Genomic DNA, 15,231 nt, shown 5'->3' with positions numbered 1-15,231 from the left:
GTATACGCTGAGCTATATAGCTGGTATTGCTAAGCAATTATACCGGCTTGATACTATAATTTAATACTTTCAACTTTAATGCTATGTAGCATTATCAAATTTTTTCATGCAAAATGCCATGTGAACAATTTTTAAACCGCTTAACTTTATAACTTTCCGAGGAGGTGGGAAACTGGAAAAGAGACAAACCTCAAAACCTATGGGCTCGAACCCTCACAATAGGTATTGGCAATTGCCTATGCTAACCACTGTTTTAGTTGCATCCAACTAGTGTGAAGTTATTTTCAGCTTAATGCTTTATAGCATATATACTTGCTTTCAATTAGCGTAAAAATGCTTTCAGCTTAATGCTTAATAGCATTAACATCCTCCGCCCCGAAGGCAAGTTAAATGGAACGACCATTACGATCGGTCGTGTATAGTTTCCGGAGACTGTTTTAAGGATTGCAGAACGGGCCTCCTTGTCTTCGCTGTAATCAAATTACATTCTGTAGGAGCATGCCACTCAACTGTTTTTTTTAATGCCAGGACATTTTCACTTAACCATTGCTGCAAAATTGACTAAGACTGCGCACGCGCATAGCGCTTTGATTGGTAAACAGTTTCGATAGACATTAAAGATGGGATTGAAACCTCAAACTGTGCTGTCCCGGTAGAAAGTGATTCGGTGTAACAGCCTCGAGACTACTGTGATCGTCGGAAACGGCAGTGAGCGTGCTGGCATTGAGCGAGTTTTCGACTAAGCACATGCTAGTGTTCAAAACCTCGTCAATAACCTTTTTGAACCTAAGATTCAGTAAAAACCAGCTTAAAGTTGCAAACTAATCACTTCCATGCTCAACCTTGCATAACGGTTTTGCTTTTTGCTTATTAGAGAATAAACATTACTAGAGTGAAACGTAGTACAACGAAATGCCGATGAGTGACGGAAAAGATGTAGCCTACGCATTGTTGATCGTGCTTAATGATAATAAAGCGGAGACACAATCAAATTTTTCGGTGACGGCTATCCAAAAATATCGTATGAAGTATTTCGAAAGCGGTTGCGGAGAGATGATGAAATCAGCCAGTAGATGTAACTAAACCATTCGATCCGATAGAAGATGATTATGACAATATACGGTTGGATTTTCCACCTGGTTTCTTGCAGCCAATGGCTCACAGTCGACTTCTATACTCTTTAATTGGCTTGAAAGGCCAAACAGTTATCTTTGAGAAAGAAATTTTGTTGATGCAACCAGTCAGTGAGGTTATCGCGATTGGAGACACAAAATTATTGGTCAACTGATGCCGAGTTCTTCCACTGAATGCCGAGTTCAACCACTAAGTGCTTACTCGACAAGCAATCAGTGATTGAGCTCGGCAAGCAAGCAGCCCATGTTTGTTGCCATTCGGGTTGCCAAATTTCTGGACTCGATATCAGTTGACCAGTGGTTTAAATTGTTAATCACACAGTTCCATAAAATTAGTCTATGAAATATTGTTTGTCATACAAATTTCAAAACTTTTCGCTAAACTGGTAGAATTGAAAATAAAGGGAAACTTTTTCTTGTTTTAGCTCAAAGTGTGTTGTTGTGTTGTCATTCATAAAATAGAATAATTTTTCGGCAAAAAGCACGCACCTTTACAGTCCCACTTTGATTTTTTCTGAAACTCAAAAAAAGGAAATCAATTTAAAATGAATTTTCTGAATAAAAAAACTAATTAAAACGTGTCAGCGTGAAAAATTGAACAATTTTTTAAAACCATTTTTTCATGCAAAATGCCATGTGAACAATTTTTAAACAGCTTAATTTTATAATTTTCCGAGGGGGTGGGAAACTGGAAAATAGCCAAACCTCAATACCTATGGGCTCGAACCCTCAAACTAGGTATTGGCTATTGCCTATGCTAACCACTGTTTTAGTTGCTTCCAACTAGTGTAAAATTACTTTCAGCTTAATGCTTTATAGCATATATACTTGCTTTCAATTAGCGTAAAAATGCTTTCAGCTTAATGCTTAATGGCATTAACATCGTCCGCACCGAAAGCAAGGTAATTAGAACGACCTTTACGATCGGTCGTGTATAGTTTCCGGAGACTGTTTTAAGGATTGCAGAACGGGCCTCCTTGTCTTCGCTGTAATCAAATTACATTCTGTAGGAGCAGGCCACTAAGCTGTCTTTTTTAATGCCAGGACATTCTCACTTGACCATTGCTGCAAAATTGCCTAAGACTGCGCACATGCATAGCGTTTTGATTGGTAAACAGTTTCGATAGACATTAAAGCTGGGATGGAAACCTCAAACTGTGCTGTCCCAGTAGAAATTGATTCGGTGTAACAGCCTCGAGACTACTGGGATCGTCGGAAACGGCAGTGAGCATGCTGGTATTGAACTAGCTTTCGACTAAGCACATGCTAGTGTTCAAACTTCGTCAATAACCCTTTCGAACCTAAGATCCATTAAAAACCAGCTTAAAATTGCAAACTAATCACTTCCATGCTCCACCTTGCATAACGGTTTTGCTTTTTGCTTTTTAGAGAATGCACAACTCTTTTCAATTGTACTGAGTGAAACGTAGTACAACGAGTTACCGATGAGTGACGGAACGGATGTAGCCTACGAATTGTTGATCGTGCTTAATGATAAAAAAGCGGATCCACAATCGGATTTTTCTGTGAGGGCTATCCAAAAATATCGTATGACGTGTTTCGAAAGCGGTTGCGGAGAGATGATGAATTCAGCCAGTAAATGTAACTAAATCGTTCGATCCGATACAAGATGATTATGACAATATACGGTTGGACTTCTCACTTGGTTTCTTGCAGCCAATGGCTCACAGTCGACTTCTATACTCTTTAATTGGCTTGAAAGGCCAAAGAGTTATCTTTGAGAAAGAAATTTTGTTGATGCAACCAGTCAGTGAGGTTATCGCGATTGGAGACACAAAACCATTGGTCAACTGATGCCGAGTTCATCCACTGAATGCCGAGTTCAACCACTAAGTGCTTACTCGACAAGCAATCAGTGGTTGAGCTCGGCAAGCAAGCAGCCCATGTTTGTTGCCCTTCGGGTTGCCAAAATTCTGGACTCGACATCAGTTGACCAAGGGTTCAAATGGTTAATCATACAGTTTCATAAACTTAGTCTATGAAATATTGCTTTTCATACAAATTTCAAAACTTTTCGCTAAAATGGTAGATTTGAAAATAAAAAGAAACTTTTTCTTGTTCTAGCTCAAAGGTTGGTGTGTTGTCATTAATAAAATAGAATAATTTTTCGGCAAACGGTACGCTCCTTTACCATCCCACTTTGGTTTTTTCTGAAACTCAAAAACAGGAAATCAATTCAAAATGAATTTTCTGAATAAAAAAGGAATTCAATCGTGTCAGCGTGAAAAATTGAACAAAACTATTTTTTCATGCCAAATGCCATGTGAACAATTTTTAAACAGCTTAATTTTATAATTTTCCGAGGGGGTGGGAAACTGGAAAAGAGCCAAACCTCAATACCTATGGGCTCGAACCCTCAAACTAGGTATTGGCAATCGCCTATGCTAACCACTGTTTTAGTTGCTTTCTACTAGCGTGAAATTACTTTCAGCTTAATGCTTTATAGCATATTTACTTGCTTTCAATTAGCGTAAAAACGCTTTCAGCTTAATTCTTAATAGCATTAACATCGTCCGCCCCGAACGCAAGGTAGATAGAACGACCTTTACGATCGGTCGTGTATAGTTTCCGGAGACTGTTTTAAGGATTGCAGAACGGGCCTCCTTGTCTTCGCTGTAATCAAATTATATTCTGTAGGAGCATGCCACGAAACTGTCTTTTTTAATGTCAGGACATTCTCACTTAACCCTTGCTGCAAAATTGCCTAAGACTGCGCACGCGCATAGCGTTTTGATTGGTGAACAGTTTCGATAGACATTAAAGATGGGATGGAAACACCAAACTGTGCTGACCCAGTAGAAATTGATTCGGTGTAACAACCTCGAGACTACTGGGATCGTCGGAAACGAAAGTGAGCGTGCTGACATTGAGCGAGCTTTCGACTAAGCACATGCTAGTGTTCAAAACCTCGTCAATAACCTTTTTGAACCTAATATTCACTAAAAACCAGCTTAAAATTGCACACTGATCACTTCCATGCTCCACCTTGCATAACGGTTTTACTTTTTGCTTTTTAGATAAGGCACACTCCGTTTCAATTGTACTTAGTGAAACGTAGTACAACGAATTGCCGATGAGTGACGGAACGGATGTAGCCTACGCATTGTTGATCGTGCTTAATAATGATAACAAAGCGGAGACACAATCGGATTTTTCGGTGTTGGCTCTCCAAAAATATCGTACGAATTGTTTCGAAAGCGGTTGCGGAGAGATAAATAATTCAGCCAGTAGATGTAACTAAACCGTTCGATCCGATAGAAGATGATTATGACAATATACGGTTGGATTTCTCACCTGGCTTCTTGCAGCCAATGGCTCACGGTCGACTTCTATACTCTTTAATTGGCTTGAAAGGCCAAACAGGTATCTTTGAGAAAGAAACTTTGTTGATGCAACCAGTCGGTGATGTTATCACCGTTGCAGACATGAAACCATTGGTCAACTGATGTCGAGTCCAGAATTGTGGCAATCGATCGGAAACAAACATGGGCTGCTTGCTTGCCGAGTTAATCTACTGGATGCCGAGTTCAACCACAAAGTGCTTACTTAAATTGTTAATCATACAGTTCCAGAAACTTAGTCTATGAAATATTGCTTGTCATACAAATTTCAAAGTTTTTCGCTAAAATGATAGGATTGAAAATAAAAATAAACTTTTTCTCGTTTTAGCTAAAAAATTGGTGTCTTGTCATTAATAAAGTAGAATAATTTTTTGGCAATTTTACAATTTCCATTACTGGAAATATATGACTAGCATTGTTTTTTAGCGACACAAAAAGTGTTTGAAGTAATTGTCAAAAATGCTTTGTTAAATCTTTCGTGAATCCAACCCGCGTCTTTGCCCCTTGTGTTCGGTTTGCTACTTATAGTATATTGTTTGTGTCAGACAGCTATGTTTAGGTGTATGATTAGAATTTTTCAGTATATGAAAGCTGCATGATTAGCATTATTGTTCAACCCGGTATTGAAAGTCAACAATCAGCTCTCTTAAAAAAAAGACATAATTGGATAGAAAAACTATTCTTAACCTGATATAAAAATTATATAGATAAAACTACTAACTCTCTGTAGTTGTATATGGGTTTTTGCGTGTGTGTGTGTGTGTTTTCGTGTGTTCTTGTGTGTATTTGTGTGTATCTGTGTGTGTAATTGAGTCGATCCGTATGTGTGTGTGTGTTTTCGTGCGTGTGTATTTATATATATGTGTGTGGGATGAGTATGATTATGTGTTTGATTGCGCGTGAAAGTGTGTGATGTGGGTATATTTGTGTGTTTGAGTGCCCGGGTTGACCAAAAATGCTAATCATACACTTTTCATGGAATTTCATAAGTACAGAAAGTTGTATAAAAGGTCTATGATAAGTATTTTTTCACATATGGAAAATGTATGACTGGCATTTTTCCATAAACCAAAAATATTGATTTTTTAGATTTTAATTTCTCAAATTTTTTTGGTTGTGTTCGTAACCGAACACAAATGTCATAAGCCTTGGTTACTCAATTGTAGTAACCAAAAGTTAGGCCATCTCGCATTGAAAATGCATTGGAAACAGCCTGAAATGTTTTAATTCTGTCTCGAATAAATAGTATAACGAAAGTAACGAACTTCTAAATTTTGGCAAACATTTTCAAAGATGATTATTTCTAAAACTTGAATTTTTGAAATTACCAGACATTGATCAAGGCATACAAAAACATGTCATACAAAAGAAAAAAGAGTTATCAGCGTTTTTGAAAAAAGTTATGAAGACAAAAGGAAAAAAATCCAATTTAAGTATATCCAGGACTACGTTATACACACAAAAAAATAATTTTTGCATGCAGTTTTTTTTTCAAAAATTGTTTGTTTGATTACGAAAATCAATTTGCGGTTGAAAAAAACACAAAACACTTTTAGGGGCAACTTCGAAAATACTTTGAAAAATTTTTGTCGTCGCCGTCAAAAAAATGCTAGTCATACATTTTCCATATATGGAAATTGTATGATTAGCATTTTTTTGACAAAAAGTTTTTCTTTTTTTATTTACTACGATACACCGGATTTTATGCCAAAACAAGAGAAACGTTTTTCGAAAATTCAATGACACCATTTTAGCAAAATGTATGATATTTGTATGACTAGTAATTTTTCATAGACATAGTTTATGGAATTGTATGATTAGCATTTTTGGTCTATGGAGGTCAACCCGGTTGTGTGTACATGATGTGATTGTGTTACGTGTGCGTGTCTGTATGTGTTTGAGTGAGTGTGTATCGGTATCTGTGTGTTTGTATTTGAGAGCATGTGTCTGTTATATGAGTGTGTGAGTGTTTTTGTGCGCGGACGTGTCTCTGAATGTGTGCGTGTGTGTTTGTGTGTTTGAGCACTTATGTGTATGTGAGTGCATAATTAATTTCAAACTAAACTTAAAATTGTTTTAATTCAAAGAAAATTACTTGAGTCGGAGTACTCAAAGTAATTACTTTAAGTAGAAAAAACTGTCTATTTGGATTTGGAGAAAATATTTTTTATACACTGCTGATTAAAGGATCAAGTCAGAATCCAATTGTAACGGTCCTTTCATGTAAGGACTGTGACTCTATGTTTTCTGCAAAACCTAACGGCTGCCCCTTCCAAAATTTGAGCACTCACAACAGATTTCCTCGAACTAAAACCCCCCTAAGATAGACTCAAATTAGGATATGGTATAATTGCAAAACTGTTTTCACATTGAGCTTGCAGCGCAAATCTGATTGCAGCTTATCGTATGATTTCTCTGTGTTTTGTGATTGATTTCGCATGAAAAATGTTCCAGCCCAAAATACCTACTCTTGCTCTGTTCGTCAAAATTTCGTCCATAATTGTGGTCAGTTTGCGTCCTGTGTGATACTTGATGTAACTTAGAAAAAAAACATACAACTTCAATCTCATTTACGCTAACACGTAGAAATAAGAACGCTAGCCGACCAAGATAGGTTTTCTTACAAGATCTTCTTGTGTTCGTTTAGCGACGATGATCCTCTTTGAAAGATTGTGCAAGAATTTTGCAAGGTATTTCAAGAAACTCCTCCTTGAACGACTAGTGAACATAGCAAATGAAGTTTGCATCGATTCTCTACTTTCCGATATATATTTCCGACTTTTCATATAAATTTGTCGCGTTATTTAAATCTCTTGTTAAAATCATGCGACCTTGAAAAATGCGAGAAAAGACAATAGACCATTGAACTAGTAATTTGTTTTGTAAGAATGGAAAACTAAAACTAGCAACCTTACAAGCAGTAGAAACTGGTATAAGAATTTCTGCCAGCCGTTTTTCGGAGTTCAATTAAGAAATGCGCATCGATATAAAAAATACAGTTTTTATTGTTTTCTTAACTCTTCTCAACGGCTTACACAAAGCTAAAATAATAGGAGGTAAGTTTCAGCGGGACCAAATAGTTTGTAGAAATTCAGAGCTAAACGATTTTGAGTGTTGATTATTTCACCGAGCATAGTTGATTCGTGCTTCTGCGTTCGTTTTAGTGATGAATTTTGGAAAGCAGTTTTAAATTAGCAGCTAAAATACCTTATTAAGATAGCGTTTGCTTACTTTTTAAAAAATTTCAAAAAAACGATAGCACTAAAAATATCTTCCCTCATTCGAATTGGGGTTGCTATTAGGTTTCTTGGAGAGGTAAGAATCCAATCAAGACAATTATTTCTATAACTGAAAGTAGACTGTGCTAAAGCATTTTTATGTTGCGATTATATCAAAAGATTAGAGATAAGACTCAGTTAAGAAGATCTGTTTTTTAAACATCTCGTTTCCCAATTTTTTTTTTACAGTTTACGTTTTACTTGTCTGTTTTTAGCAACAAAAGTTTTTGGTGGTTTTTATCAATTTTTACCTCGCAATTTCACGCGCATGACGGAATCCCTCCATCCACAAAGAGAATAACAAAACCCACACCCTGTGAGCAGATCTGTGTTTTGCCGCATTTCCCTTTGCATCTATTTAATCCCCCTATACCTTAGTTAGTATACATCAGCAAGTATTTGTCCAAATTCAAAAAACTTTTCAAATTTTTGGTAGAAAATTTTCGGTTCTTTGAAATTGTTTATTCGTAAAGGGAGCTTTAGTTTCAAAAAACGTTTTCAAATTTTTTGTAAAAAATTTTCAGTTTTTGAAGTTGTTAGATCCCAAAGAGCGCTAAAAACATCCAAAAACAACTTAACTATTCGCTTGAGTTAAGAATAAAAATCAAAAGCTTTAAATTCGTTTTTCTCCATACTGTGAAAGTTTTTTTTGGAATCTTTTAAAAATCGTTTGAATTACAATTGAAAGAGCTTTAAAATAATATATCATTCGACTCATTCCCATAATTACTTGTGTTGCTTGTTTTTGCATGAAAAAGAAAAACAGGAAAAAAAGAACAAAACTAAAACACACCCGATTACAAAATTCCTCCCCATATTTTAAATGGTCAGAACTACAACTATAGAAAAAGAAAAGACTCAAAATAAAGAGGTATGAGAAAAAACACCAAATTTGATTTTTTTAATCATGTAAGCTTTTTTCGGAAAAATGTGTTTATCATTTTTATCAATTTTTCTGTGAAAAACTCTGATATGCCTCCCTGAATTGGGCATTTTTTTCGAACGGCTCAAATATTTTTGGTTGCCAATGTTCAAAAAGAATTGTACTAGTCAATTATTTGGCAACGTTCTGTCAGAACAAAGAAAAGTAAGATATCTCGTAATTTACAGGAAGATATACTGTATGTTTTGGCTTTTTTTTGCTCCTGACACCTTCAATTTAATAGCCAAATTTCAAAATAACGGAATACTTGTGTTTGGGGTAAGTTTTTCAACAGACAAATTTTGACCTTTTAACTTTTTATCAGAAAATTCTTAGCAGAAAATGACTAAATCATTGGATAATTTTTGTTGCTCTGAGCTAAAAAAAAAATATTTTCACCAGTCAGTGTTTCTCGTTTCTCGTATGGCTATAGAGATTTGGAGAGGTGAGTACAACTCCATCGACACTAAGAGACAGTCGGAACCTTCAGTATTTTGCCCTGAAACGAGCAGTCTTGTTTAAATATATAAATAAAAATACTTCGATGTCTTCTCAATTAAAATTTAAAAGAGTTGACTATCAAAATTGGTGTTTTTAGAGGCAAAGGGTCAAAATTTATCAGCGGAAATTTTTGTTAAATACTGCTGTAAATTTTTGGCCTCTGAATAAATGGACATATGTTAAATACACGTGCTGTCTGTGTTTGTCTCTTGATTGATAAACATAATGATTAAAATTGAAATTGAATAAGAAACTACCAGACAAACAACTACTTGTAAATAATTGCTTTTGTCTACAAAAAATCTGAAGCTTATTTAAGCTTGTTGCAGACTTTAGTTTGCATTTTTAGAAAATTTTTGTCTGTTAAATAATTTCATATTTGATTTGATCAGTAAGTTTGAACTTTGAAAAAAAATGGAAATAAAGTTAATCTTGTCTTTCCTATTTACGAGTTTCATTGTAAATATCAAATGTGAAGGTGGTAAGTAAGCATCTTTTGTTCTTTTTTATCAACCCCAAGAATGTTTTCCAACAAAGGTTTTCAACTGAATTGATAACAAAAACTTAAAACGTCAAAATTTTTGCTGGAAAAAAATGTTAATTACAAACTCGTGGTGTGACAAGAATGTATTTAAAGAGAATCAAAAAGTGATCTCTTTGAAGTATAATAAGTAGGGCGGGAGGTTATAACCGCACATCAAAAGCTGTAGCATGCTACAGTTGAGCTGTTTGGTGAGATTTAACCGTCAAAAGACCGAAGAGTCAAAACTTTTCATGGGTTTAATGAGAGTTTTATTGAGACTATAGTGTAAACTCTGAACTTTCAGATTGAAAACAACCTTTGTAAACCATTTGTTAAGACTCAGCCAAAAACAATTACGTTTATTTTTCCGTTGGGGCCGTTGTGTGCATTGGTAAAATCACGACTATTCCAAACTGCGCCTTATGAAAACTCTTATTTTCGATGTATCACTTCACTATAATCTCTATTACGCCATGGAATAAGATTTTTCCGACAATGTTATCTCCATGAGTACTGTTTTCCGGCAACATCGCTCAAACAGTTGATCGATTTCCGATCCATTGGTTCAGTGCTGCACTGCATACCTGTCGCAGCAGCGGCAATTTAACTTGGAAAACTTATTCTATTTTTTTTCGTAGAAGTATCTTAAGCTATGGATTGTTAAAGGACGCGTTTCATTTACAGATACCATTTTAAAAGAGTTCACGTGTTCATGGATTTTTGTTCTCGGCTTTGGTTCACCTATTGATAGTTTGTTGACACAGGCATTCATCATGGGTAATGAAAACTGTTTTTTGTTGAACCGTATAGATACTATCCGTACGATCCACTGTTGAATTTCAGATAACATCGAAATTGCCATAATCAGAGTCGTGTTATTAGGTGTGTTTTGATTAATTGGATGTTTTGGACGTTCAGAATAATTCGTTTTTTCGACATTTAGAACCGTTCTATGTTTTCAATGATTTTATTCTTTAATATATAGCAAAAAATTACAGATAGGTTTTCACCGGTTTGGGTTTTTAGTCTTCTCCACATGAAACGATACGGATTTGTCACCAACCGATTTCTTTTATTCTTTAGACTCAATTTCAGTCCACATTAACCTTAAATCATTTTCCGATATATTATAAACGAAAATTCTCCACCCATGATTTTTTAAATATTGTTTTTCAGTCAAATCCGACAGAAAAATTTTTTTAATTATCCCAAACAAAAATTGGTGGATCCGTTTATTTTTCATACATAACAACTTTGGTACCATTCCCGAAGACCATGAACTTTTTTAAAGAAAATTCGTCTCCAAAAGTATATTTTTGATAGGCATTGAACTCGATGGGCTTAGAAGATTAAAAAAACCTTAACGACTAGAAATAAAAAAAAGTTCAAAAAAAATCAAATTGCATGTTTATAAAAAACTTTCAATTTTTTAAAGAAAATATTTCAATTTTTTGAAATTTTCTCATTCCAAAATGCGATAAAAACATCAAAAAATGAACTGACATTTCATGGCTTTTTTTATAATAAGCCTGCTCGCTTGCTTTGACCATTCAAAAATAGACAAAAACTCAAAAATTTGAAACCGGTTTTTCTCGACACTGGGACCTTTTTTCGATTTTTTATTACTTCATTCGAATCAGGGTTGAGTAAGTTTTAAAGTGAAATATCACTCGGCCATTTCCTTTGACTGTTTGTGGTAAGTTTTTTAGTTGATATTCAAAATAAGCCTGCTTGCTCACCTTATACGCTCAAAAATAGAACAAACCGGTTTTTTGACACTGAAAAAAGTTTTTAGAAAATTTCAAAGTCATTCGAATCACAACTGGAAGGGCGTTAACATTATATCTCACTCGACCTATCCGATGACTATTTTTGCTACCTGATTGTGATTGGAAAACAAAAGAAAAAGTTAAAATTCACCCAAACATTTTTCAAATGGACGAAGCAAAAATTCACATCGGAGACCGCCAAAGCATAACCCGCCCAATCGAAAGATTCCTGCAGATTTTTCACGAGCGCTTAAAATCTAGGTAAGGATTTGATCAACATTTTCAAAAATTGAGGAAAAACTCATAGTAAGAAAAAAATTGAGTAGGTACTCAGAAACTTTCTTGTCGCTAACTAACTGGCTTTTCTAGCGTTTCTCTGCCACATACCTATTTACAAAATATTTTTTTATGAATAACCATTCAAAGTACAAAATGGGAAATGGGCATAACTATTTTAATTATAATTGAGTGCAATACAGGCCTAAATTAAAACGTTTGCTCGAAATGAAAAGATTAGAAGTGTTCAGTAAAAATCCTATCTGGCTAAGATAAGAAATCTAAAAAGATAAGAAATCCAATCTAGAAAAAGTAAACATCTTAATCTGTCCTTCTCTTAACGTTTTTTCAGATTTAAGTTCATGAAATGATTAAAAATAAACCTCAACTATATGGAAAAGTCTATATGGAAAAGAAACCTTGCCAGATCTTGTCAAGATTTTCACATGCTTCAGAATCAGAGTTCAAACCGGGTGCGGGCTTTTTTTGGGGCTGGCCGGGCTCGGGTTTCGTTTTTAGGATCAGCAACCGGGCCGGGCCATGGTCTCAAACTCAGGCCCTGCTCTATATCTGTTCAGAACTGCAGATGAAATAGGAAAATCTTGCAATCTTTTGAAAAATTGTTGAGTTCTTTTGACGTGTCGTTTCAAATTCAAAAATTGAACTTTTTAAAAGATATTTCATTCCTTAAGCAATCTTCTGCCCGCAGATATAAGGGTACTTTATTTACAATGGATTCGCTGAAAAAGTAATAAAATTGTAATAATCGATCGTTTTGAAAATTTAGGACTGTATAATATACCTCAAACTATTCACTTCTTTCTGGATCACAAAATTCCAAAAAAAAACAAATTTTATTTGAATAAAACTGATATTTGCTACTTTAGGTTTCATTTATTTTTCCGAAAAATTTTTTAAGAAAATTTGATTGTTTTAGGTACGCTTTGCAAGTTTTTAACTCTAGGTACCTTTTTAACTTCTAGACTTTGCAAAAAAAATCCTCCAAAAAATTTCATATCTTGATCCTCGAATGAAAAACTATAACGTGTTGAGGGTTTGTAAAATGAAATGCATATTTTATAGAACTCTCAGATGATGACAAACTGATAGCACTGGATGAGCACAACAGACTGCGAGACAGTCTGGAGGGGGAGGACAGACACGGGGAGGAGTTCCAGGGCTTCCCGGTGGGCATGAACAAACTGGAGTGGGACGAAGACTTGGAACAAACTGCACAGGAGGTCCACTTTTTTTTCAAATACAAGTATCCAGACAATTCCAAAAATCTAATTCTTGTCTCTAAAACCCTATCGAAAACTTTTTGAAACTGGCAAAATTTGCACGAAATTTTTATCAAAATAAATGGTTCACTTTGAAATCGTTCACCAATCTGAAACGTTTTCTTTTTCGCAATTTTTTTTCAGATTGAATTTTTGAACTACCACCCCCTTTGAACCTAGTAACAAATACCCCCTATAAATGACTAATTCAGCGGTTAATCATAAGCCCTTTTGCGAAAGAGGGGGAAACAGTTACACAGATCTTAATTATGTTCTAGGTGGCTGACCAGTGCAAGAAGAAACATCTGAGCTACAGAGGTCCCTTGTTTGAACAACTGGAGTTAGAGATGGGTTCCATAGGGGAGAATTTGGCCTACGGGTCCCAATACAAACCAGCCAGGGATGTTGGGGACTACGTGAGGTCGTGGTACTCGGAGATAAAACACTTCGACTGGAACACTCTCGAATGCACCCGTGAGATGTTTAGATTGTTTGCAGAGTGTTTTTGGATCATGTTTACTACCCCCTCCCCTGTTGTTCCTTGTAGATAATTATAACTTCCTATAAATAACAATTTCAACGCTTAAGTAAACGCGAAACTTGTAATTTTTTTTCTGTACGGTACTGAATTTTTGTATTTTTTTTCTGTTTTATAGTCCAATATTGAATCTTGTTGTAATTTTGACAAGAAGCTCCTGAAGATTGAATTTAATTGTTTAAAGTTAATCAAAATACTACAATAACTTTTGTAAATGCAAAGAGATCCCTGTAGTTTTTGGGAGCCCTTCAGTTATTTGAGAATCTTTCGATATTTAGAGTTGTCTACGTTTTTCCGTCACATTTCTTAATTTGAGGCATTTAAAAAATTTTTCTACGACATATAGAAATCTTTCACGTAATCCGCTAATATGTAGTATCTAATAATGACCAATATAATTTTGTTAATGAATTATAGTTTTTTTTATTTCAGAAACGGCCGCAAGGAAATTTTTTATATTCATAAAAAAACATGGAAGAAATTCTAGTTTCAACAAGTTTTTATTCCCTTTTCCTTACTATTATAAACTTATATTTTTCCATCTTTTATAAGCTGATATTTTTCATGAAAAAAAAACGTAAAGTAACTAAAACTTGAATTTTATGCGCAATTTTAAAATCATGCTTTCAACATCTTTAACCCTTTTTCGTAGAATTCAAATTACTGTACAGTTTAACACCTTAAATGAAACATAATTAATCAAAACAACATCCTCAATCTGATGAACCTATTCTGTGTTCTGCAGCCTCGTTCAAATGTCTCCACCTCACCCAGATGCTGTGGGGGGAGAGTGAATACCTGGGGTGTGCCCAGAAGAAGTGCACCTCCACCTGGAAGAGTGGGAAGACCAAAGTGTGGACCAACTTCGTCTGCCACTACAGTCCAGCCGGGAACTGGTGGGGGGAGTTGCCATTCGGGGTGAATCCGGCTCGGGATCCGATTGCGATGTGTCCGAACGAGGGGAATCAGATTGACAATGTGTACTCTAACTTGTGCACTGGTGCCTGAAAGTTGGAGAAGAGAATATCTACTATATGCTTTTACAGCCTTTAGTAACTATTCGAATTTTATCGGAATAATGAATGAATAGGTTCTTGTATGTGGTGCGGTTAAGTTTTGAGACAGGAATTCATATTAAAAATGGCAACAGTTAATAATAAATTTTAGGAATTTGACATACATTTTTTCACTTCGACATCTGGATTTATTTGAGGCAAGTTATTAGAAACAAATATTATTTTTGTGGATCATAGCATAGTGATAAGCATTACTTATATGACAGGGCTTTGCTGAGAAAAAATGAGTAAAAGGCTGAAGCTGACATTCAACCGAGAGAGGCAAGTTCTTATACGCTTGCTGAAGAATGTTGACGAAACTATTACCTAATTAATTAAGAGCGGTCTTCGTACAACAATCCGCTGTACTCTCCTAATCATTAGAAAAACTTTACACCCATAAAAACTGATTACAGTTACATTTTTTGTTGGGAAATTATGTTTCTTGGTTGAGTGACAAATGATCGCAATCACTGAAAGATTTCCCCGAGAAATAGTTTGCTTTATGATAAAACCTTTAAAGTTAAACGTAATAAGTCTTTTTTTGATTAAAGGGTTGTTTTTGTTTTTCTAATTATAAGCCTTGTATATTGA

The 15,231-nt window shown here is 35.1% G+C and overlaps 1 protein-coding gene across 1 annotated transcript; it reads left to right on the top strand.

Annotated features, from left to right (window-relative positions):
* Positions 1-912: 912 nt before the first annotated feature.
* On the top strand, positions 913-14,590 carry LOC134855079 (venom allergen 5-like). The gene is made up of 4 exons (XM_063871459.1): positions 913-1,021; positions 12,848-13,005; positions 13,323-13,518; positions 14,328-14,590. The coding sequence occupies exons 1-4, from the start codon at positions 913-915 to the stop codon at positions 14,588-14,590; spliced, it is 726 nt and encodes a 241-aa protein (XP_063727529.1).
* Positions 14,591-15,231: the final 641 nt, after the last annotated feature.

The sequence above is a fragment of the Symsagittifera roscoffensis genome, chromosome 10, assembly GCF_963678635.1.
Source record: "Symsagittifera roscoffensis chromosome 10, txSymRosc1.1, whole genome shotgun sequence".
Taxonomy (NCBI): domain Eukaryota; kingdom Metazoa; phylum Xenacoelomorpha; order Acoela; family Convolutidae; genus Symsagittifera; species Symsagittifera roscoffensis.
This window is presented reverse-complemented; position numbering and strand designations above follow the sequence as displayed.

Bases quoted from the DNA above. Each gene is read 5' to 3' on its own strand.
- LOC134855079 (XM_063871459.1), top strand. From the start codon at position 913: ATGCCGATGAGTGACGGAAAAGATGTAGCCTACGCATTGTTGATCGTG. The intron at 1,022-12,847 runs GTATGAAGTATT...CATATTTTATAG, and splicing joins GACGGCTATCCAAAAATATC to AACTCTCAGATGATGACAAA. The intron at 13,006-13,322 runs GTCCACTTTTTT...ATTATGTTCTAG, and splicing joins TGGAACAAACTGCACAGGAG to GTGGCTGACCAGTGCAAGAA.